General features: G+C 29.1%; 1 protein-coding gene across 1 annotated transcript; it reads right to left on the bottom strand.

Moving 5' to 3' along the window:
• Positions 1-2,209: 2,209 nt before the first annotated feature.
• On the bottom strand, positions 2,210-3,776 carry LOC136075796 (uncharacterized). Its single transcript, XM_065789233.1, has 2 exons — positions 3,720-3,776; positions 2,210-3,268 (listed from the first exon to the last, which is right to left on the bottom strand). Exon 2 carries the CDS (start codon positions 3,266-3,268, stop codon positions 2,210-2,212), a length of 1,059 nt encoding a protein of 352 aa, XP_065645305.1. The 5' UTR covers positions 3,720-3,776.
• Positions 3,777-27,092: the final 23,316 nt, after the last annotated feature.

Genomic DNA, 27,092 nt, shown 5'->3' with positions numbered 1-27,092 from the left:
CTGCACAACCAATTCCCTTTGGACAATCATTTGTAATATTCGCTTTAGACAGTCATTAAAAATTGCTACACAAGCAACTTCCTTCGGACAAATATTTGTAAAATCATAAATGATATCAACACTATGTAATTAGCACAAAAACCCGTAGCGATCAACTAATGATATATATGATACGAAAAACTACCAAGGGTTGAGCAATATATAATTAACTGTAATATATTCAATATATTTATATATACAAAAATCAAATTTAAATAAATATCAACACGAATTTCTTTCCTATATTACCATAAATAAAAGCATAACATTCCCTTACGTTAACTTCATAAAAACACATGTTTACATAAAAAGATTATATAAAGTGACCTCTTGGCTATGAAAATAGCCGTTTTTTAAAAATTCAACGCAGATATTCATGATACAGGTCTTTCTAGATTAGTTAATTACTAGTTAAAATTTATTAAATTATTTCTTCTTTTTTTTAAAAAAACAAAAGACTACAAAACTTTGAAATGTTATTATAAACTATGTGACGCATCTGACCAAAACCAGTCGGATGTTGCGTTATGTTATATTGAGAAAACCATCAAAACATCTCAAAAATTGAATTTTTATCATTATCTATTTTTTTGCATAATTGTTTACATAATTATGTAAACAATTAGATGCGTCACATATTGAGATTTCTTAACCAAAAAAAAATAATTATTAAAAATAATTAAAATAGTCAAAATTATTACCAATGGCATAACATTCAAAAAAAAAAACACTAAATAGATGTACATGTCAAATGTCACAACCAAATGAATAGTCTAACAAAAATAGTTAAAAATAGTCAATGATGTTTTCAACTTTATGATTAAATAACATTTTAGACTTACATCTAACATTAAACGACTACATCTAACATAAAGCGACAATATAAATATCATAATAAACTTTACATATTTCAGGGTTTTATCTTTAAGGTACGTCCGACAGGTTTTTTTTTTTATAAATAAAATCAATCACTTAAAATTTAAATATTAAAAACTAAACTAAATAAAAAAAAAAATCTTAGAAAAAAATAATACGAGGTACGTCCATTGACATGTATTAATTATTAAAAGATATTTTACCTCCTGATTATCACAAAACAAAGAATTTTGACTAAGATTTTACTTAGGATGTAGGGGAGAGTTGCCTTAATTGGAACACTTTAGGAAAAAATATTTATTAACCAAAGATGGCTTAACTATGAAAACATTTATGAATTAAATAATATAGATATACAACCCTACTATGCTTTTATTAATGATTCGACTCTATTGATCGCACCCTTATTGGATATAAACTTTAATTTTTCAAGGCACCATTTTGTTCCAATAAAGGCAACTGGTCTCCTTGAATGGAACACATATATTCTTTAATTAGAACAGTTCTAATATTTGAATAAATTACAGCTATAAAACTTATGGCTCAAAGGAAAAATTAATTGATTAGCTTTTTAATAAAAGATATTTAAAAGATATAATAACAAATAAAAATTACAACAAATATTTAATCCTTTTTTCGCAATTCATAAGTCTTTTTTTCTTGCAGTTTCTGCACTTGGGATGGTAGTGGTGATATGTGTGGCGGTGGTAGTGGTGTGCTGTGGTGGCGATGGTGATTTTATTTGATGTGCTCAATTTCATTTGGTCCATGGTGATTGAGTCAAGTGCTACTTTGCTTTCCTGTGGTTTTTGCAATAGTTTGGCAGTTTTTGGATTTAGTGTGAGCTTTTTTTTTGTTGATTTTTTAATTTTTTTGGAAGCTATTTGATTTAGTGTGTGCTTTTGATTTCTTGGTGTAATTTCTAGAGCACGTCTATATGGGGAGCTTGTAAGATCAGCCGCCTGAGTTGTTCGTGATCTTCTTTTTTTGTTTTTTACTTCAAGTGAAACCACTGGCAAAAGAGACAAAGTTGAAACTGAAACATGACATTTTAATTTTTTTTCACTTGATTTATCTGTAGATAGTTTTGTCATCCCATCTATACTTTCAGATGACTGAAGATTGTTTGAAGGACCAACATCAGTAAATGAAGAGGCTGTAAAATCAGAATCAGTGAATACATTTATGTCCAAAGGCCACAACCCACTAGCCTGAAATCCTTTCATAGCAATTCTCAATGATGCTGCCTGACTATATGCGTCACCAAATAATTCTGCAACTTGCCAAGTTGTTACTAGTTGTAATATATATGTGACCGCATCCATTTTCGCATAGCTTCATCATAGTATGTACCAAGTGGTCCAAAGAACGCAACGTCTAATGGTTGCAGTCTGTGTGTAGTATGGGGAGGTAGTGATACCATACGCACTCCAGCATTTCGTGCTAGATTTATCGCTGCCAAATTTTTTGAATGTGTAACATGACCATCAAGTATCAACAAAACTTTTGATTGTTTTAAAGGTTTAACAACTTTAATGAAATGATTGAGCCAATCTAAAAAACCTTCATTTGACATCCATCCTTTCTCTTGAGTACTAAATACAGTTCCTGGAGGTGCACCATTTGTTATTTCTGGCTTCATTCTTTTGCGTTTATATATTAACATTGGTGGAACATAAAATCCTGCTGCAGATATACAAACTACATCTGTTACTGAATTTCCTCGTTCACTACTAGTCATAATTCCAACTCGTTTTTTGCCCCTTGCACTAATAATTTTTATCTGACCATCTTGTACTGTTGATAAACTAGTTTCATCCATATTATAAAGTCTGTCTGGAGTTAACTTTTCTTCCATGTATAACTTTGAAAGTAAATTAAAGAAAGATTGCACTCGCTCTTTATTAAAACCTTGTGCACGTGCAATTGATGTTAATTCAGGCCCACGAAGCGACAGTTGTGGGTGCCTTTGCATAAATGCATAATACCACTTTTTTCCTGCCATTCGTGTTTGTTTGTTAAAATTATGTGTGATGTTGTTAGCTTCCGCAATATCAAATGCTAGACGACGAAGATCATCAATCCTTAATCCAAAGTACATCGATTCTAATAATAAACAGTGATCAGCTAGTTCTGTTTCAATTTCATTAGGTAAGGTGGTAAGTCGACCATGAAATTTCACATTTGCAACAGCAACTTTGTTTTTTTCATTTATATGCCTTGACAAAGTTGCTTTTGGAATACAAAATTCATAAGCGGCTTCATTTAAGCTGATTTCTCCTTGTTTTATTGCTTCAACAGCCTTTTTCAAGTTTTCTACTTTCCATTTTCCATATTTTCGTGGTGTTTGCATCTAAAATAAAAGCAAATTACTATGATGATACATAAGGAGAGTTTTATAATCTTATTACAGGCTTATTTTTTTATATATTTATTTGTTATTCATATATGATTAAGTTAATTATATACTCATTATATAATCATTATTTTTCATCATTTTTGTTTAGTTAATCATTAACTATATAAATCAAAATCTATATAAACTATATAAAGTTTGCAACTTTATATATTAACTTCTATATACAGTAAAAAACTTATGCTGGGTATATACTTTATGTTGTCTTACAAGTTTATCCGTTAAATAGAAATGTATAACTTTTGTAAAACTTTTACATTTTATTTTTTACTAAAAGATAAAATGATTTGTTAATTAAAGTATACGATGTTTACAATCAACTTTATATCCTTAGACTATGACTAGACTTTAGACTATGAAAAAAATTTTGTGAAAAATCATTTCATACTTTAAAGCAAGACTAAATACCAATTCCAAAAAAGCAACAAATGTCTAACAATAATACTATGCCTATAAAAAAAATTCGCTTTAAAAAATATTATACAGTCGGACTAATGAAATTTTCTGATAATTCGGACGTCAAGTAGCGTGTTATGAGATGACATCGTTTCAATTACGGCAACTTTTGAAGTTCCATTCTGGGCAACATAGGACCATGGTGTTGTAGCAAAATATTTACATACAAGTAACAACTTACGATATAAGCTCTTAATATCACATAGACTTGAAACCCTTAAAATTTAAAATTTTAAAAAAATTATCATCAAACTCAATATCGTTAAGCTTCTGTAATCGTTTAAATGCAACGATAAAATTAGATCGGAAAAATTTTTTTCTTTAAAAAAAAGTAATTTTATTTACATACGTGCAGTTTTAAAGTTTAAATACTAGAAGTTTCAAAAAATAAAGAAAATTATTTTCTTTACAAGAAAAAATATTCATGAAAGTAGAATAAGTTCCAGTTTCTAAATAAAGCTAAGTGTTCCAATTAAGGAGCTGTTCCAATTTCGGCAACTCTCCCCTACTACTACGGGTACTTACTTACTTTGGGTACGTCCAAAAAATTTTATAAGTAAAGAAATTATCTTGCTTTTTTAACACAAAAAATAAAAATAAAAATTTAAAAACGTTTTTTATCGTTTAGTAAATTGATATTGTCCATTGGTTCTTTTCATTAATCATTATTTATTTATTGTTACTTTAACCTCCCGTTAAAAAAGATTTTTTTAAATTTAATTTTATTTTGGGGTACGTTGACAGATGTACTAGACGTACACTAGATCCGCCCCTTGTATTTAACAATAAATTTTGAGAAAAAAATTTTTTTTCCTCTTTAAATTTTTTCAAAATTTAAGATTTAGTAATGTTTAGTTAAGGAAAATTCTAAGTTTTGAATAAATAATTAGTAAGTAACTAAATTTATCAGTGAAATCACTTTTTATATCCTGTTAGACAGAAAATTTATTTTAGTTACGTTTAGCATATGCAATTTATTGTTGTTTAATTTAAACAATTAACTCTTTTTAATAACTAGTAATTAATTGCGTCGCATCAGACTAATCGCTATTACGCAAACTATCAAATTTTATCGTTAAGAAAAATGCTCGTAGCTGTTTAATGATTAGCTCGGAAGAACGTCATTAACACGTAATTAAACATTGGTATTTTTAAACCTGAAGATATTATAGACTTTATAAACTTATAGTTTATTAAATCATTGATATCTTATAAACTATGAGTTATACATATTTATTGTGAGTAAAAAAACAAAAACAATTTTGTATTTTAAATATTATTTTAGTGTTGTCTTGTTAACAAATTAATATGACACGCTTCTTGTTAACGTAATATTATGATACTGTTCTTGTTAATGTGTTGTTATGATGCTGTTCTTCTCAGATCATTTTATTAGTTGATTAATAAAATACTAAATATCTCTTTTAGTTGATGACGTTTTCTTTGAATGACTTCCGGTTAACTTTGAATGACTTCCGGTTAACTTTGAATGACTTCCGGTTAACTTTGAATGACTTCCGGTTAACTTAACGACATTTTTACGCTTTTTCTTCTTCTTCTTTTTCATTGCAACCTGCTCCATATTCAGAACGTCACTACTAATTGGCGTTAAATCAAGGTTGTTTGGAGTGTCTGAAATTAAGTAAATTGTTTATTGTAAATAATGTTTTCATAATATAAATATAATATAAAAATGTTTTCGTAGTATATTTATTTCTCAAGTAAGTTTTGTATTTATTTTCTCCCGCGACGTTAAATATAAATTATTTTTCACGGCAATCTATGGTTAAAATTCCTAAAAGTTTAAAATAGCTTTAGTAAAGATATTTCATGCATAATTTGCGAATAAGTTGTCAAGATTTACTACAACTTGTTCGCAAATTTCTAATGTTTTAAGTTCCGCAATATTGCGCAAAACGTTAAGAATAAGTCATATATAAAACACCGTTACAAAATTTAGATAAAAATTCAACCCGCTTTTCCCAAAAAAAAACCCTTTGGAGGAATGAAAGTACACACATTCCTAATTCCGAAAATACAAAAACTGAAATTACGCCCGAGAAAAAAAAATTTGCGATTGAAATTTACTCTATTACCTCATCTTACTGAAATGACAGTGAACAATATTTTTGCATTTTTACAGTATTTAATTACAGTACCTAATTAGATTGCAAAGAATTGCATCAAATTGATTGTCACAAAATATAGGCAATAATTTTTCAGTATATTAGGAAAGCCAGTTTGCATGTTTTTTTGTGGAAAATTATGTAAAAGAATTCACTTATATTATCTATCTAAAACCATAAGCATATTTGACTCAAATACTAACAGCACAACCCTACAATGTGCTCAAACTAAAATTCTGGGAAGGTGCTACTTCAAATTAAAGTGCTCAAAAACTTAGTTTGTTGAATTTTAAAAAGACTTGCATTTTTAAAAATGCCAAATTCTGCAAGATCACATGAAGACAACATGAAGGTTGTCTGGGTGCGGATTCACAACTCTTTCGTAAGTCCAAAATGTGCGTATAGTTTGCGTAAGTTTTGCTTAAGTTCAAAGTTACGCTAAGTGGTATTCACAAACCTTGCGTAAACAAAAACTTACGAAATTCCTAAGTTTTTACTTAAGTTATTACTTAAGCTTGGTTTCCAATAGTTGTAGAAATGTTATACAACTGTTGTACAACAATATTGCTTTTTAATGGAAACATTTTCTTGCGTAAGTTGTACAACTTAACGTCGGTTGTACAACAAAATTTATGTTGTAAAACAAAGGTTGCGGAAATAGATTCAAACCAATCTCGGCAACAATACACGGTTTTTGAAATTCAACTTTTGTTATGCAAAATATACAAAACAAAAAATTTCGAGTAAACAAACAGATTATCGCAGTGAAACACAGGCAAAACATCCAATTAAAATGAGTAACAATGATGATTTAGTACTCCAAAAACAATCTATTGATGAATTTAAACTATTCAGTGTAATAGCATTAAAGTCTTTTTTATCAGTACGTAAAAAATCAACATCTGGATCGTTTGGTACTCTAGTGGCAAGGCAATATATTTTTCATAATTGAATAAAGTCTTTATTCAACATATATAACCTATTATTATTTATATAACATATTATTTTTATATAATATATAAATATATATAATATATATATCTTTATTAAAGATATATATATTATATATATTTATATATTATATAAAAATAATATGCTATATAAATTATATATAATGCATAATATGTATATATATATATATATATATATATATATATATATATATATATATATATATATATATATATATATATATATGTATATATATATATGTATATATATATATATGTATATATATATATAAATATATATATATATGTATATATATATATATGTATATATATATGTATATATATATATATATATGTATATATATATGTATATATATATATATATGTATATATATATATATGTATATATATATATATATATGTATATATATATATATGTATATATATATGTATATATATATATGTATATATATATGTATATATATATATGTATATATATATGTACATATATATATATATATATATATATATATATATATATATAAACATATATATATATATATATATATATATATATATATATATATAGTATATATTTAAAGTATATATATTTATAAATATATATATATATATATATATATATATATATATATATATATATATATATATATATGTATGCTTATATATGTATTATATATATATATATATACTATATATATATATATATATATATATGCATATATATATATATATATATACTATATATTTAAAGTTTATATATATATATATATATATATATATATATATATATATATATATATATACTATATATATATATATATATACTATATATATATATATACTATATATATATATATACTATATATATATATATACTATATATATATATATATATATATACTATATATATATATATATACTTGGACCAACAAATTTTTGTTTTGGAGCATAGATAAAGTATTATTTCATGATTAAACATTTAAAATTGGAAAGAGCTGCACAAATCACTCTAATGTCATTAAGATTATCAAGAAGTGATATAGGAAATTCTTGTCCATTTATTCGAAACGTTTTCATTCTTCTAACTATCTGTTCAATGAGAATTCTGAGTTTAGCAATATTACTCGTTTTTACAACTTCTTCAGGTGTCATTTGAGAACCTCTTCGTTTTCCAGGTAGGGAAATAAAGGTAATCCTATAAGCAGCACACTCACTAGCAATATTAAAACCTTTATCAGCCATGATTGAAGAATAAGGAGGGAATTTTGTAAGATAGTTTTAATCCAATGTTATTGCTTTATCTGATATTCTTCCAGTATATGCTTCCGAAACAAAATTTATGAAAGAGCTGGATGTAACTGATAAAGGAACTTCATTGTATTGTGGTGCTTGTACTCAGACCATGTTGCAGATTGCAGTTTCAAATCTTTTGGTGTTTCAATAAAAATTTCAGAGCAGTCAAATATTCCTAACAGACTTTGATTATTTTTAAAACGATCAGGATGATTCAAGCGAACTTTTTCTTCATCTGGAAAGTAAACGAATGATTTTAAATACTGTGACATGCCTCTAATCCGCGATTTAAATATTTTTGAAACAGTGCCAAGAGAAACACTAAATCTATCAACTAGGTCATTGCTTAAGAGTCGGAGACGTAATTTCATAAGAACGAGTAAAAACTTATCTTGTGAACATAGTTTTCTGCATCTTCCAAGTTTTTTTGGTGTGATTTTATGAGTTTTTTTTTAGGAGAACATTTCATTTCAGTTTTGTAACTAAATCGACGATGTACAATTGGTTTTATAAGGTCGTGAAGAATGTGAAAAACTTTCAGGGAAGAAATGTTTGTGTAAAAGTTACACTTTTTGTCATTTGTTAATAATTTTTTGTAGACTTTCTTTTGAAGATTATTTTTGACTTTGTTTTTAATTATATTTACTTGAATTTGTAATTTTTTGTTTTGAAAAAGAAGATTGTGATTTAATTTTTGTAATTTGTCAATAGTTTTTTTCAAGCTACTTATTAAAAAAGTTGATTCTTGAGCTTGAGTGAACTCATTATGATTAAAAAGTGAATTAATATTATTTTCTTCTTTATCTACTACTACCACTGGTACTGGTTCAATCATAAAGTCAACAGGGTTTTTTGTAGCGAAGTTGACACTAATTAACAAGGAAGTAGAACATAACTATTTAACAGAAATGGTGTCTTGATTTTGATCAATTATTGTATTAAAGTATGTATTGGAGTTAACATTTGATTTGTATTTTTTAAGTAAAGGCTGTGTGGAGTCGGTATTTATTATACTGTTTCTATTTAGAGGTCGAGAGCTAGGACACAAAAGAGCAACTTTATGTCTAGAATCATATCCAAGGTTCTCAGTGGGATAAGGATTTTTAATAGTAGGCTCTTTAACTTTAAAATGATTAGAACAAACTCGTGCATCTTTCTTTGGGCAGAAAAAATCATTTGTCATATTAGTGTTTAAGCGGTTAATTAGTTTGATCCAAATTTCACGTTGGGAGGGAGATTTTTTGATAGTTGGAAAAGGAAATAAATGAAAAGGCGATGCACAACTACATCCAATATCCTCTTTTCTACATTTATGTTCAGTGCATATTGCATATTTCCATTTCATAAGTCTATAGCTTCCATTTGAACAATTTTTTACAACGCAATGATATGCCATTTTACCAATAACTACTTATTAAAACTAAAGCAAAAATAATAAATCAAAATAGTTAGTTTATTTAGCAGTTTTTATTTCAAAATAATCATTTCATTTTGCAAAAACATACCAAAATATAAAATCTATTCAAAGAAACAGCTTGATTCCCTTATAAAACGTACGTTTTTTAAGTTTGTTTACTCGAAATTTTTGTGTGTTTGTTAACATGAGTGTGTTTTACAACTTTTGGGAATTTCGAAAACCGTGTATTGTTGTACAACAAAAACGCACAATTGTTGCACAACATTTCTACAACTATTGGAAACCAAGCTTTACGCAAAAAGTCAAAAAAACGGTATTCACAACATTTTCCTAAAAAGTGCTCATCAAACTTTACGCAAGAAAAGTTACGTCTGCTATTTTCTGACTTGAGTTTGGCGTAATTTTGACTCATTTAAAAATATTTAAAAATGGCGTTTTTATTATTATAAAAGATTTCAGATTTTGTTTGTTATTGCCAATAAAATATATTTTTATCTTAATTTTATACTGCTATACGTTAAGTTATTTATTTAAATAATACAACTATAGTTTTTTTTTTAACAACAACAACAATAGCAGTATATTTACCAAAAGTTTAGATGTACTACATAAACTTATTTTATAAAACTTGTTTTTACCTTAAATAGCCATTCCAGACGATTTTTTTATTATCTAAAAAAACATATATAATTTATATCATCGTATAGAGCTTGACCTGACTTAAAAAATGAGGGGTCATTCGACCTTTGAAGTTAAGCGGATCCAAAGTTATTGAGTTTTTTGTAGTGCAAAAATCGATGATTTTTTGACGAAAGGTATAGGGCTTAAGTATGGAAAATTTGCAGCGTTATGGACCGAAAAAGAGAGTATTTTTGGATCATATTGACTTTTGAATAACTTTTGAACCGTTATTACATTTGACTTGAAATTTTCCATAATGATTCAACAACTATAAGAAAATAAAATACAAAAAAATTTTTTTTTAATTCTGTCGGGATTGCCCAGAACTGTCTATTTTACAGACTGAGCGTTTTTACTTATTTACTTAGTTTTGGTGTCATATTGACTCTTGAATAACTCTTGAACCGTTATTACATTTGACTTGAAATTTTCCATATTGATTCACCAACTATAAGAAAATAAAATACCAAAATATTTTTATTTAATTCAGTCGGGATTGTCCAGATTTGTCTATTTTACAGACTGTGGGTTTTAACTTATTTACTTAGTTTTGGTGTCATATTAACTTTAGAATAACTTTTAAACCATTATTACATTTGACTTTAAATTTTCCATAGTGATCCAACAACTATAAGAAAATAAAATACCCCAAAATTTTTTTGTTCAACTGACGAGATTTACCAGAATCATCTATTTTACAGACTGAGGGTTTTCACTTATTTACTTAGTTTTAGAAAATAAAATTTGGGGTTATATTATAATAACACCATACAAATGTGCATAAAGGAACCATGGAATCTAAATAGTACATCATTTTGAAATCATTGCATAATTTACAGACCGGTCAGTAAATTACTGCAAAAGGGCTATACAAACCAACTGGGCATACCGACTATGAATATATTTGATATTTTTCAATCGTTATTAAATTTGACTCGAAGTTTTTCATAATGGTCCCATTTTTATACATCTGACGAGATTAATCAGAATCATCTATTTTACAGACTGATGGTTTTCACTTATTTACTTAGTTTTGGAAAATAAAATTTGGGGTTATATTATAATTACACCATACAAATATGCATAAAGGAATCATGGAATCCAAATCATGCATCATTTTTAAATTATTGTATAATTTACAGACTGGTCAGTAAATTACTGCAAAAGGGCCTCGAAATCTGTCAAAATTATTCAGAATAACCTATTTAACAGACGGAAGATTCTTCAATAAAGTTAAAATTTAATTTTTAATGAAAAAAACTTACAGCAAATGAACTTTCTGAAATTTGGAGTACTTACAACTGCAATAGGCAGGTATAACAGCAGAAATTATATCTAAAAATGTAAAAATATTATTATTAGAAACACAGGTACACAATAACGTGTTAAATATATTTTGTTAATTCATTTTAAAAATACATATATATTAAAAACATTTAAAACTAAATAAGTATAAAATAAGAAACTTACTCTTTAAGATTGTTTATGTGAACCTATGAAAACGCCTAAGATAAAAAAAATGAAAATAACATAAAAAAATGTTTTTATTCTAAAACTTATTTCTTGGCTTTTAGTGAATGATTAGGAGTAGCAAGTTTCAGTAACGAAACAAACTAACAATCATTTTTAACAATAGACACCATCGAGAAGGTAAGCCAAGTTGTCTATCAACACAAAACATCACAACAATAACATCACAACAACATACATCATAATGACTGACGGGTACATAAACACAAACATACATATAGTGACTTACGGGTGCGTCAACACCGCTCCAGAAGTCCAACAGAATACAAACATACACATAATGACTGACGGGTACATAAACACAAACATACATATAGTGACTTACGGGTGCGTCAACACCGCTCCAGAGGTCCAACAGAACACAAACATACACATAATGACTGACGGGTACATAAACACAAACATACATATAGTGACTTACGGGTGCGTCAACACCGCTCCAGAGGTCCAACAGAACAACTTATAATAAATTGTTGTTTGTAACAGTAATTATATGTGTGTGGATACAAAAGTTGTACCGCACAAACTTGTTTACAGATTTACAAAATATTGGATCAGCACATGGTGAGGCTCATTATTTCTCCGCTGTATATATATATATATATATATATATATATATATATATATATATATATATATATATATATATATATATATATATATATATAAAAGCTAAATTTTATTCCCGTAGGAACAAAAATTATATATATATATATATATATATATATATATATATATATATATATATATATATATATATATATATATATATATATATATATATATATATATTTATATATTTATATATTTGATTAAAACGGCAGCGTATAAACTTTTTGTTTTAAATCTATTTTTGATGTTATTATATATTTACAATATTTCGCTGACCTATAGCGGTCAGCATCATCAGGTGTAATAAAAAAATGTTTCAAATAATTGTTACAAAAGTGCATAAATCAAACCGTCAAAAAAGAAGACATTACAGGCGTAAAATGAAAATAGTTTTTATTAAGGCAGTGTCTACACATCCGCATACGGACGAATATCTTCTGCACTATTTTGTCCGGCGATGTATCACGTGACTAAACGGACATATAGCGATGGATATATTTGTCCGGCGAGCGTATCACGTGACCAACCGGACGAATCGTGATAGGGATATACGTCCGGCGAGTATTTACGTTAGGTTACGTCAAGCTACACTTGCCGGATTACATACTTGACAGCTTTTCTTCTGTCGGGCAGATGCTGATATTATCCTAAATAAAAAATCTTCTGAACATAAAGCTCAGAATTTAAAGAGTTAATGAAAAAACATTCTTAAAAAAAAAAAAAAAAAAAAACACCTCAAATCTGAAATTGATTTGCTTTTTTCTTATTTATTGATTGCGTATAGATTTATTACACATCATAGCTTAAAGTTTAATTGAATAATTTGAGGGAAATTTTGTCTTTGTCACAAAAATTATTTAATCTATTAAAATGTATTAATCATACATTAAAGTAGACGCTGTCTACAAATTTAATAACGATATGTCCTTTTGTAAACTGTATTTACTTTAAAATAGCTCTGGAATAATGTCACATACAATATGTAAGTCTTGCCTATAAAATTGTATTTAACTAAAGTCCTTAAGACTACGATCAAACATTAGTGTTGGCCTTACCTTTACAGCCACAGGCGAAATTTTAAAAAGAAATACCATATATAGATGAAAATGATAGCCGATAAAGGCTTAATTTGGTTCAGTTACTTAAATTTTCAGTATTTATATATAAATAAGTATAACATCTAGTTTATATACAATATTGAAAAAACTTTAAGGATTTCGATATTTAGGTAATATAAACCTTTTTATTAATTAGGTATTGTAAATCTTATAGGATTATTTATACTATCATTATATATTTTTTATTAGTACTTGTTTCCTTATCTGTCAGGGACATCTTTAAAAATGACAACAACTAATCCAATAACTTTTGTTTCTCAGATCCTTTTGGTCGCCCATGCCTGGGTATATGTGACAGCATCTTAATTAGGTTGGGATCTGGCAGAAAAAAAAAATCAATTCTAAAAAAATGAACAATTATAAATTTTAATAACGTAATGAGGAAAAATACTCACTTAGAATAGACTCATCAAGTGATAATGAGTTAGCTGCAATGTTGTTATTCAACAACGGAGTTTGTAAATGTAAATGAGGAAGCACATTTACTTTTGACTTATTGGCTGATTTTTTTGCTTTGAATCACAGATAGAGATTGTGTATGAGGCTAAACAAAAAATTGGAGATCAACTCATTACTAGAAACTATTGGATTTTGAAAGTCATCAGCTTCACTGATATCTAACACCATATAATTTATTTCTTTATTTGGAAAAATATATTTTAAAGAATTTTCAAACTCTAACAATTTTGATAGCAAAATATAAATTGCTTTCCCTGTGCTTCAATGCAGCAATTCTCTAAGATATCAAGAACGCTTTTTTATATTTTGCCTGTTGTGACAGAGGTTTTCTACAATCTTGCTGAATAGATGAAACACTAATGAAATTTGACTGTAAATACTTAGTGGACTCGGTTAAATTTGAAAAAAATCTTATCTCCACCTTTTTAAAACAAGCCACTCTTTAAATAAGTTCTCTCCACTATTCAATCGGAATCTAAAAATATGTTTGCATGACAAGCCCATTGAAGTAGCAAAACTAGAGTTGCATGAAATACTGGTTGTTTCCTCTGAATTAAATCAGACTTCTCTGTAGCTAACAACTGTGCATTTATGTGAGTCATGGCGAAAGGTGTTACTAAAGCGGCATACTCTTCCTGTGAACTGGACATCAAACTAGTGGATGATTTATCAAAAACACATATGGCTCTATGTCTGCGCTCATTTTCTAATACTCTTATGATAACAATCAAATCCAAAAAAAACGTCACCATCCCAGAGTTTTTGGATATGACACTTTTTAACTTCTGGTTTACATTTTCAACACGGTTTGTTGTGCTGTTCATTAGATTCAACTTTTTTAAACCTTCAACCCACTGCATTCTTATGCCATGCCAATTTACATTAAAATAGTCTATGACTGCTCCAATTTAAGAGCCTTAAGGTCTTTATAATGCATATCATAGGCAATCTCATTTTCAGAGTGAACTAATTGTTGCAGAATTTCTAAGACAAGAAGTCTGTGCTCTGCCTTTAAACCCATTTTTTCAACAGTTATTTCCCTGCGAAATGTGCGCAAGGTGTGAAAAAGACATAACTGAAGAGAAGCATTTGGAGTTTTGTCACTAATCACATCTCTCTCAACTATATCTTTGTCTGTCACAATAACTTGAACACCACTGGTAGCGTTATATTTTTTAAACATGTTTGTTAACTCTTCTATGACTACTGTCTCCTCATTAGCAACAATCCAGAGTGCAACAATTACTCCTACTATTGCCATCGACACACATTAAAACATGAATTGGCATTGGCAAGATTGTTAAGCTTGTATGTTGTATCAAGGAGAAGCAGTTCAGGATATTATGCAAATAACTTCATTATCTTGTTTTCCTGATAATACAATGCCTGAAGTTGATTGTCATCATTAATAACAACCTCTGTCACAGAATCCTTCTGTTTAAGCATTTCACTAAACAGAGTTGTCAAATTGTTGTCATCCTGATTTTTAAAAGCTTGATTAATATTTGGAAAATCCTTAAGTGTAATAACTTTCCCCAGTAGATTTTATCATATGTTGCTGTATCAACTTTTTGTTAGCTTTTACAGCAAGCATATGAGTCATTTCATTTTTTTCATCTCCATCCAATTACCATGATGTGGGAGATGCATAAATGATTCCTGCAACAAATTTATTTAAAATTATTTTGTAATACATTATATCACTATTTTATAAAATTATTACAAGTAAATTACCTCTGTGATACAATGAGAGTGTTCTTCAATCATTTTAACAACTTGAAGTTTCTTCTCATCATCACTCATTTGAAAGTTAATGCATGCTTTGCAATTTTGTCCAAATGTTCTGGAAAAGTACATATTTTTCTGTTTTGTTTTGTTTTTATCTAAAAATGTACCGAATCCAAGATTTTGCAAAGCTGAAGCTATATTTACCAATAGTGACAAGACTGTATAAACTGATGATATATATAAGACACATCTTCTGAAGCACAAACCATTTTAGAATCCCAAAGAAATGTTATAGGCTTTTAGGCTGTAGATAAGCCTTTTGGTCAGACTTTTTTTTATTAAAATAGAAATAGTTGCAAAAAGAAGTAAATGCAAGAAGCATTTACTTTAAGAAGTTGTAAAATTCATTTATATTCTTAAAAACTTTTTTCCGACCCATTTAACCTTCACCTTTTATTTCAACTTTTTGAAACTTCACTTTTTATTGGTAAATTTCCAAAAATGCTAAAGGATCAATATATATATATATATGTATATATATATATATATATATATATATATATATATATATATATATATATATATATATATATATATATATATATATTTATATTTATATATATATACATTTATATATATATATATGCATTAAATTAACTTTTAACTTTGACTACTGAAACTGACCAACTCTTTAACTTTGACTACTGAAACTAACTCTCTAAATGATGGTAACCAATATCTGTATCTTATCACTCTACTTGCCTAAGCCACCTTAATCTTTCCTGATGCATCAGATACACTTACTATTATCATCCTATCAGATACACTTATTATTTCAATTAAAAGTAAAATCTTGTCCATTTCGTCACTTTGAATTGCTGCATTTCCTGAAATAATTTTTATGAGCAAACTTTCTTACAATTTAAATTTCTTCTCCATTATATTTTCAATTTCTTTTTTGCTTGCCATTTGTAAAAATAATTTTTTAAAATAAAATTATTCAATGTTTTTTCTTTCAAAAACTTAAAAATACTTTTTTTTTTTTAACTCTTACACTGCAAAAACACGTCTGTTCATGAAGAAAGCATGCAGCAAAAAAATTTTTTGTTGTAAACGATATCCATTGTTGTAAACGATATCCATTTTGTTGTAAACGATATCCATTTTGTTGTAATAAACGATAAACGATGTTGTGATTTAATAAACGATTTAATAAACGATGTAATAAACGGATAAACGATATCCATTTTGTTGTAAACGATATCCATTGTTGTAAACGATATCCATTGTTGTAAATGATTTACATTGTTGTAAATGATATCCATTGTTGTAAACGATATCCATTGTTGTAAACGATATCCATTGTTGTAAACGATATCCAAGCAGTTCTGCCTTCTTCTTCGTTAGCCCCAGATCCCTCACTAAATAGTTCAATTCAGCTTGGCCAATAAGATGAGGTATCTTTTCATCATCTATTGGATCATATGCATCGCTCTGCTGCTCCGTGTGACTTTCCTCATCATCCCTTTTCGCAATCAAGGCATACTGGAAGATTAGGAACTGGATTTTGTTCATCGTTTGGAACAGGTTTCAAACCAGAGTCACAATTTGGATAATGAATTGCTGATTTATTTTTCTTGGAGTATCCAGCAATATTTGTCATGCAGAAGTAGCAGTCCGAATGATGATCTCTTGGCTCTCGCCATACCATTAATACCGCAAACGGCGGTATTAATGGTATGGCGAGTATTTTTGCCGTTGAGCCGCTAGGTGAGCCCCACATAAAAACACTGAAGCAAATATGTGGCGCCCAGGTTCTGCTTTAATCACATACTTTAACGCCGAAGTAGTGATGATAGGCAACCTTCATTTTTCTTGTAAGTTGTTTCTGCTGATCTCGGGTAGTAAAACGTCCACAGATATAACAGAAATAGTCTGGATGATTCAAGCCCCAATATATACAAAAATATACAAGTTGTTGACAAAGAGCGGCACACCAGGCCTCTCTATTATGAAAATACAGTTTTTTGATTTCAGCTAAAGTGAAAATGCCAGAGCAGAGAAAGTTCGTATTTGAAATTGTTTAATTTCTTTGCGTCCACCGCATTTTGGGTTAAAGAATCCCATGATTTTACAACACGGTTGGTGAGGAAGTTGTTTCTTCCAGCGCAGTTTTGAACAAGCTGTACTTTTAGTTATTTAATGTGTCCAAGTGGCCGAAGGCTGTACTTAAGGACTTTGTGTTTAGTTGAAGTTATGGGATCTGAAAGTCAACTTTGTCAATTTTGCTCATGATTTTATATTTTTCGATAAGGTCTCTCCTAACTCGTCGTTCAGTCAGTGTTGTCAGGTGAAGGCTTTATAGTCTATGAGTATACGGAAGATGTTTAAAGGTGGCCCTATGTAATGTGGCTTACTCTAGTTTGGCTATGTCATGAAAAAGCCAAGCTCTCGTTTAGATGACGTGCATGATAGCTGGTGCAGTTGGCCTACCAAGTTATTTATTGTATAAATTGCAGTCAATTTTTGTTGTTGCTGCGCCCAGTGTGCATGACTTTGCACTTGACAACATTAAACAATAAGAGCCATGTTTGCAACAATTTCACTACTTCGTTGATGTCGGCTTGGAATGTTATGATGTCATAGTTCGATTCGATAATTTCAATTATTTTGCAGTTATGTAGATATGGAAAAGGAGTCGTCCAAGAACAGATCCTTGTGGAAAACCGCTAGATACTGTTTCCAATCGGATTTATTGTTACCAACGGTTACGCATTGTAGGCGGTCGGTTGGCCAGCTCTTGATCTATTTATTTTATTATTATTTAGCAAGTTGTCGGACACTCCGTAGGATTTCAGCTTATGCAGCAGACGACAGTGCAGAACTTTATCGAGTATTTTAGCAAAGTCTGTGAATAAAACATTGGTACGGTAACCTTTGCGAACAGCTTCAGTCAGGATGTCGCAAGTTTCGAGTAGGCTTGTGACGTAACCTTCTCCCTTTCAGAACCCGTGTTGAGCAGAGCTGATGAGTTTATTTTTGTTCAAGTAGTCAGTAATGTGTCTGTGTACAAGGCTTTCCATTACCTTGCGAGGGACAGAAGTGCGTGAGATAGGTCGATAGTTTGAGGAGTTGTGGCAATTAAATTACTTAATAATATAATTAAGTATTTAAGTAATAAACTATTTTAATTTAAAATTTCAAGATTTATCTTTTGAATTTTTTCTTTTGCTTTAATTTTAATCCATAAATTAAAGAAAGCACAAATAAGATTTATATTTAATATAATTTGTTTGTCAGTACATGATATTTTTGTTAAAAGTTCTTCATTTTCATTTTCTAATATGGAAACAATAAAAATACTTTAAAAGTAGAGGCCAATAATTTTAACAGAAAAGTGAGGGAGGTACTTGAAATGCAACGCCATAAATGCGCACTTTCAGACGGCGGTTTGAATTAGGATGACGGAGGTTACGTCAAAACTTTCTTTTAGAAACCTATGTTTTGATATTTGAATCAAAAGAAATTATTGCATTGATTTGTTTTTGTTTTGATTTTTGTTTTTAACGGTTTTTTATATAAATATTCAAAAACAGTGGGCGCCGATATTTTATAGAATTTTACAAACAGTATCATAAGGGGCCGCCCATAAAGGACGTCATCATTTCTTAGGCATTTTTTGACCCCCTCCCCATCCTCCCCCTCTCTCTTTGTCACCAATTGTCCTTTACTTCATACCCCCCCTCATCCTTTTAAAAGGACGTCATAAAATTGAGCCCCTTTCCCCTATAAATATTATTCAGATTCTTATTAGGTATTTCTACGTATGTTTTTGCTCTTTGAAAAAATGCTCTGAAAAAAAAAATTATTTAATATTACTTTAGTCTTATCCGACATTTCAAATTTAATCAAAGTGTTCTATGGGAACTTGCCTCACTCATCATCTATCCAAAGATTTTTTGAGTGATTGTTAAATGATATGATTGAAATAAAGCAGTCTGGTTCGTCTGAAACAGTTGAATCATTCAGAACATGAAGGCCCTCCGTTTCGATTTTGTCCTCATCGAACCATTCAGCAAAGGCCGCGTTCTCTTCTACTGCAATTACGACCATTAACTCTCTTTTGCGCTTGGCGGCAATGCAAACAGATCTGACTTGCAAAAGAGTAATAGCCATACGGATAATAACATTAGAATGAGTAACGTTGACATGCTTTTTGAGCATGACTCGGAAGGCAAAGTACAAGTTACAATGCCTGCAGATTTTCTGAGAAACACCTATTCTAAATCCGACACTATCAACCTGTAAAATATATATATTTTTTTCGCTTGCATATGTATAGAAATTTCTTTTCCAACCTTTGCGATAATTGATTCAATTATTTTAAAATCCTGGTAAAAAATCTTTTGCCTTATTAAATATGATTTGATCCAAATGACTGCATGCAAGAATTGATTTGATGTTTTCTTAGTCTGATTTTTATGCAGATGATCTGTGAGGAGACTCAACAAAATAGTTAGAAACGGAACTCATAGACAGCCAAGGCAGTAGATATCTATGTTGCAGAGGTCCAGGTTTCCGAAAACTCCAAAATGGTCTTACAAAGCAATTTAGAATTCATCAGTATTTTTAGAAGTAGTGTAGGCATTTCCTTCATTTATTTTAACTTGATTGTTTTTTCTATAAAATTAAAAAATGGAAATCTTTCTTCCCCTCAATTAACTTTTTTCATGAAAAAAAAATTTGATTTAATTGATTTATTATTAAATAAAACTAGATTTTAAGAAACATACCAGAAAAAACAAAAAAAAATACCAAAGACTTTAAAATAAACCAGATTTAAACCAGATTTTCTAAAATAAACTAAAACAAAAGTTCCAAGCCAAACGATAAAAAAACAAACCAGATTTGAGAAATCTGGCTTTAAAAAACACCAGATGGCTACCCTGCATGGAAGTAAAAATTCCTTTTCAAAGTGCAAGATCCGGGATCTTCACATTTCCTAATTTGCGTGAAATATTGACAGGTGCGCACATGAAAGGCAAACCAGTCCTGATCCTTTGATAAGAGATGGTGGACATCGAGCTTCGTCTTTTTGTCTGGATCGATATACTCGGCCACCGTTGGAAACAGGTCAATCATCAAACCTGAAAAGACCGAGGCACATCTCTTTCCAGCAAATTCAAAGTTCTGTTTCTCCAAAAGATGATCCACTGTCTTGCCTTAAATATAAGTCGTAATGCAGATAATTAACTCCTTAAGCCTTGTATATATTGTATTTTTAAAATACAATTTATTTTTAATATCTGTTTATCAGAATACTATTTTGATAAACAGTTGATATTAAAAATCAATTTGAATACCTTGAGAGTCTAGATAAGGTCCATAATGATCTTGAGGTAGGATCAATCTCGCAAACTCTTTACTCAGTGGAGACATCCTTGTCTCGGTTTGATTTAAAGCACTCCGTCCTGGCGCATTCGTCATGATGAATAAGGCATCTAAATCATTTGTAAGGAAATGATGAGTTGCTGTAAACAAAATAAGTATTTAAATTAGAAGGAACATCATTGTATTGATAGATCGCAATAAAAAATTTGAAAAAGAAGGCTATACTAGTTTCGAAGACTTTAGCGTATCGTGGATTTTCATTTGGTTTACCTTCAACACTGAAGACAACCACTGGCGTGATCAGTGTCAATTGTCAGTGTCATTGTCTTTTCTCGTGGGCAGCAGATCCATGTTCAGCAAGTTGAATGATGACACGCAATATCTCAGATTGTTGTACCTCAATTGTAAGGCGACCAATTCCGTCACGTACTTTAAGAGCTTTTTTCACTTCCGGGTGGTCAGTGAACACCTCCAGTACCGAAAGAACTATACAAATAAGTTAATCTTCATTTTCTACAATATTATTATTGTAACTTATTATTATATGATGCGATAAATATTACCTGATTCATGACAGTTTTCTTTTTAGCCCTTGATTTTTGTTTTGACTTCATATTGCCAATTAACTTGTTTAGATTACTCGTGAGCTCCTGGACGTTGGTCTTCTTCTTTTTAATGGTTTCTTCTTTACCATCGGTCCATAGGTCACTTCTTTTTCTGCTTTTCTTAGCAACTTTTTCTTGATTCAAAACAACGATCTCTGCTTTGATCGTGTCTTGAGCAATGGTCTTGGCCTTCTTTGTCTCATTTTAAACTGTTCTCAAGATGTTTTGTCGAGAGGCATCTGACATGGTATCAACAATATCTACTGGCTCAATAAATTGATCTGAAAAAAGCTAGAACTTTAAAGAGGAAGAACTGGCATGGGAAGGAACAGATTGTTTGTTTGATAGGCCCAAAATGACATTAAAGAACCTTTTTGTTTCAAGACCATTCAGGTATACTTTTGGATCAAAGTCTTTACTAGAAACCTCCAAATCTTGCTTTTCCTTGATCTCATTCCATATTTTGTGGACTTTTTTTTTTCTATCGGTTTTTTTCTAGAACGGATGAGCATTATTGTAAGATTTTATAAGCAAATTTAGACGACTATTTTTATCCATCTTTTAATATACAGACAACAATGATCATTGACACTTTTGCCACCCATTGAAAAAATAATAAACAACATGCTATTTGTAATGATTGCTGCACAACCAATTCCCTTTGGACAATCATTTGTAATATTCGCTTTAGACAGTCATTAAAAATTGCTACACAAGCAACTTCCTTCGGACAAATATTTGTAAAATCATAAATGATATCAACACTATGTAATTAGCACAAAAACCCGTAGCGATCAACTAATGATATATATGATACGAAAAACTACCAAGGGTTGAGCAATATATAATTAACTGTAATATATTCAATATATTTATATATACAAAAATCAAATTTAAATAAATAACAACACGAATTTCTTTCCTATATTACCATAAATAAAAGCATAACATTCCCTTACGTTAACTTCATAAAAACACATGTTTACATAAAAAGATTATATAAAGTGACCTCTTGGCTATGAAAATAGCCGTTTTTTAAAAATTCAACGCAGATATTCATGATACAGGTCTTTCTAGATTAGTTAATTACTAGTTAAAATTTATTAAATTATTTCTTCTTTTTTTTAAAAAAACAAAAGACTACAAAACTTTGAAATGTTATTATAAACTATGTGACGCATCTGACCAAAACCAGTCGGATGTTGCGTTAAGTTATATTGAGAAAACCATCAAAACATCTCAAAAATTCAATTTTTATCATTATCTATTTTTTTGCATAATTGTTTACATAATTATGTAAACAATTAGATGCGTCACATATTGAGATTTCTTAACCAAAAAAAAATAGTTATTAAAAATAATTAAAATAGTCAAAATTATTACCAATGGCATAACATTCAAAAAAAAAACACTAAATAGATGTACATGTCAAATGTCACAACCAAATGAATAGTCTAACAAAAACAGTTAAAAATAGTCAATGATGTTTTCAACTTTATGATTAAATAACATTTTAGACTTACATCTAACATTAAACGACTACATCTAACATAAAGCGACAATATAAATATCATAATAAACTTTACATATTTCAGGGTTTTATCTTTAAGGTACGTCCGACAGGTTTTTTTTTTTATAAATAAAATCAATCACTTAAAATTTAAATATTAAAAACTAAACTAAATAAAAAAAAATATCTTAGAAAAAAATAATATGAGGTACGTCCATTGACATGTATTAATTATTAAAAGATATTTCACCTCCTGATTATCACAAAACAAAGAATTTTGACTAAGATTTTACTTAGGATGTAGGGGAGAGTTGCCTTAATTGGAACACTTTAGGAAAAAATATTTATTAACCAAAGATGGCTTAACTATGAAAATCCTTTTTTCGCAATTCATAAGTCTTTTTTTCTTGCAGCTTCTGCACTTGGGATGGTAGTGGTGATATGTGGTGTGCTGTGGTGGCGATGGTGATTTTATTTGATGTGCTCAATTTCGATTGGTCCATGGTGATTGAGTCAAGTGCTACTTTGCTTTCCTGTGGTTTTTGCAATAGTTTGGCAGTTATTGGATTTAGTGTGAGCTTTTTTTTTGTAGATTTTTTAATTTGTTTGGAAGCTATTTGATTTAGTGTGTGCTTTTGATTTCTTGGTGTAATTTCTAGAGCACGTCTATATGGGGAGCTTGTAAGATCAGCCGCCTGAGTTGTTCGTGATCTTCTTTTTTTGTTTTTTACTTCAAGTGAAACCACTGGCAAAAGAGACAAAGTTGAAACTGAAACATGACATTTTAATTTTTTTTCACTTGATTTATCTGTAGATAGTTTTGTCATCCCATCTATACTTTCAGATGACTGAAGATTGTTTGAAGGACCAACATCAGTAAATGAAGAGGCTGTAAAATCAGAATCAGTGAATACATTTATGTCCAAAGGCCACAACCCACTAGCCTGAAATCCTTTCATAGCAATTCTCAATGATGCTGCCTGACTATATGCGTCACCAAATAATTCTGCAACTTGCCAAGTTGTTACTAGTTGTGATATATGTGACCGCATCCATTTTCGCATAGCTTCATCATAGTATGTACCAAGTGGTCCAAAGAACGCAACGTCTAATGGTTGCAGTCTGTGTATAGTCTGTGGTAGTGATACCATACGCACTCCAGCATTTCGTGCTAGATATATCGCTGCCAAATTTTTTGAATGTGTAACATGACCATCAAGTATCAACAAAACTTTTGATTGTTTTAAAGGTTTAACAACTTTAATGAAATGATTGAGCCAATCTAAAAAACCTTCATTTGACATCCATCCTTTCTCTTGCGTACTAAATACAGTTCCTGGAGGTGCACCATTTGTTATTTCTGGCTTCATTCTTTTGCGTTTATATATTAACATTGGTGGAACATAATATCCTGCTGCAGATACACAAACTACAGCTGTTACTGAATTTCCTCGTTCACTACTAGTCAAAATTCCAACTCGTTTTTTGCCCCTTGCACTAATAATTTTTATCTGACCATCTTGTACTGTTGATAAACTAGTTTCATCCATATTATAAAGTCTGTCTGGAGTTAACTTTTCTTCCATGTATAACTTTGAAAGAAAATTAAAGAAAGATTGCACTCGCTCTTTATTAAAACCTTGTGCACGTGCAATTGATGTTGATTCAGGCCCACGAAGCGACAGTTGTGGGTGCCTTTGCATAAATGCATAATACCACTTTTTTCCTGCCATTCGTGTTTGTTTGTTAAAATTATGCAATATCAAATGCTAGACGACGAAGATTATCAATCCTTAATCCAAAGTACATCGATTCTAATAATAAACAGTGATCAGCTAGTTCTGTTTCAATTTCATTAGGTAAGGTGGTAAGTCGACCATGAAATTTCACATTTGCAACAGCAACTTTGTTTTTTTCATTTATATGCCTTGATAAAGTTGCTTTTGGAATACAAAATTCATAAGCGGCTTCATTTAAGCTGATTTCTCCTAGTTTTATTGCTTCAACAGCCTTTTTCAAGTTTTCTACTTTCCAATTTCCATATTTTCGTGGTGTTTGCATCTAAAATAAAAGCAAATTACTATGAAGATACATAGGGAGAGTTTTATAATCTTATTACAGGCTTATTTTTTCATATATTTATTTGTTATTCATATATGATTAAGTTAATTATATACTCATTATATAATCATTATTTTTCATCATTTTTGTTTAGTTAATCATTGACTATATAAATCAAAATCTATATAAACTATATAAAGTTTGCAACTTTATATATTAACTTCTATATACAGTAAAAAACTTATGCTGGGTATATACTTTATGTTGTCTTACAAGTTTATCCGTTAAATAGAAATGTATAACTTTTGTAAAACTTTTACATTTTTTTTTTTACTAAAAGATAAAATGACTTGTTAATTAAAGTATACGATGTTTACAATCAACTTTATATCCTTAGACTATGACTAGACTTTAGACTATGAAAAAAATTTTGTGAAAAATCCTTTCATACTTTAAAGCAAGACTAAATACCAATTCCAAAAAAGCAACAAATGTCTAACAATAATACTATGTCTATAAAAGAAATTCGCTTTAAAAAATATTATACAGTCGGACTAATGAAATTTTCTGATAATTTGGACGTCAAGTAGCGTGTTATGAGATGACATCGTTTCAATTACGGCAACTTTTGAAGTTCCATTCTGGGCAACATAGGACCATGGTGTTGTAGCAAAATATTTACATACAAGTAACAACTTACGATATAAGCTCTTAATATCACATAGACTTGAAACCCTTAAAATTTAAAATTTTAAAAAAATTATCATCAAACTTAATATCGTTAAGCTTCTGTAATCGTTTAAATGCAACGATAAAATTAGATAGCAATAATTTTTTTTCTTTAAAAAAAAGTAATTTTATTCACATACGTGCAGTTTTTAAGTTTAATTACTAGAAGTTTCAAAAAATAAAGAAAATTATTTTCTTTACAAGAAAAAATATTCATGAAAGTAGAATAAGTTCCAGTTTCTAAATAAAGCTAAGTGTTCCAATTAAGGAGCTGTTCCAATTTCGGCAACTCTCCCCTACTACTACGGGTACTTACTTACTTTGGGTACGTCCAAAAAATTTTATAAGTAAAGAAATTATCTTGCTTTTTTAACACAAAAAATAAAAATAAAAATTTAAAAACGTTTTTTATCGTTTAGTAAATTGATATTGTCCATTGGTTCTTTTCATTAATCATTATTTATTTATTGTTACTTTAACCGACCGTTAAAAAAGATTTTTTTAAATTTAATTTTATTTTGGGGTACGTTGACAGATGTACTAGACGTACACTAGATCCGCCCCTTGTATTTAACAATAAATTTTGAGAAAAAAAAATTTTTTTCCTCTCTAAATTTTTTCAAAATTTAAGATTTAGTAATGTTTAGTTAAGGAAGTTTTGAATAAATAATAAGTAAGTAACTAAATTTATCAGTGAAATCACTTTTTATATCCTGTTAGACAGAAAATTTATTTTAGTTACGTTTAGCATATGCAATTTATTGTTGTTTAATTTAAACAATTAACTCTTTTTAATAATTAGTAATTAATTGCGTCGCATCAGACTAATCGCTATTACGCAAACTATTAAATTTTATCGTTAAGAAAAATGCTCGTAGCTGTTTAATGATTAGCTCGGAAGAACGTCATTAACACGCCATTAAACATTGGTATTTTCAAACCTGAAGATATTATAGACTTTATAAACTTATAGTTTATTAAATCATTGATATCTTATAAACTATGAGTTATACATATTTATTGTGAGTAAAAAAACAAAAACAATTTTGTATTTTAAATATTATTTTAGTGTTG

This window comes from Hydra vulgaris, chromosome 02 (assembly GCF_038396675.1).
Source record: "Hydra vulgaris chromosome 02, alternate assembly HydraT2T_AEP".
Taxonomy (NCBI): domain Eukaryota; kingdom Metazoa; phylum Cnidaria; class Hydrozoa; order Anthoathecata; family Hydridae; genus Hydra; species Hydra vulgaris.
The sequence above is the reverse complement of the archived record's forward strand: the minus strand, read 5'-3'. Positions and strand labels throughout refer to the sequence as shown.

What these genes read in the sequence shown, in the direction of transcription:
- LOC136075796 (XM_065789233.1), bottom strand. Translation starts at nt 3,268, where the DNA reads ATGCAAACACCACGAAAATATGGAAAATGGAAAGTAGAAAACTTGAAA.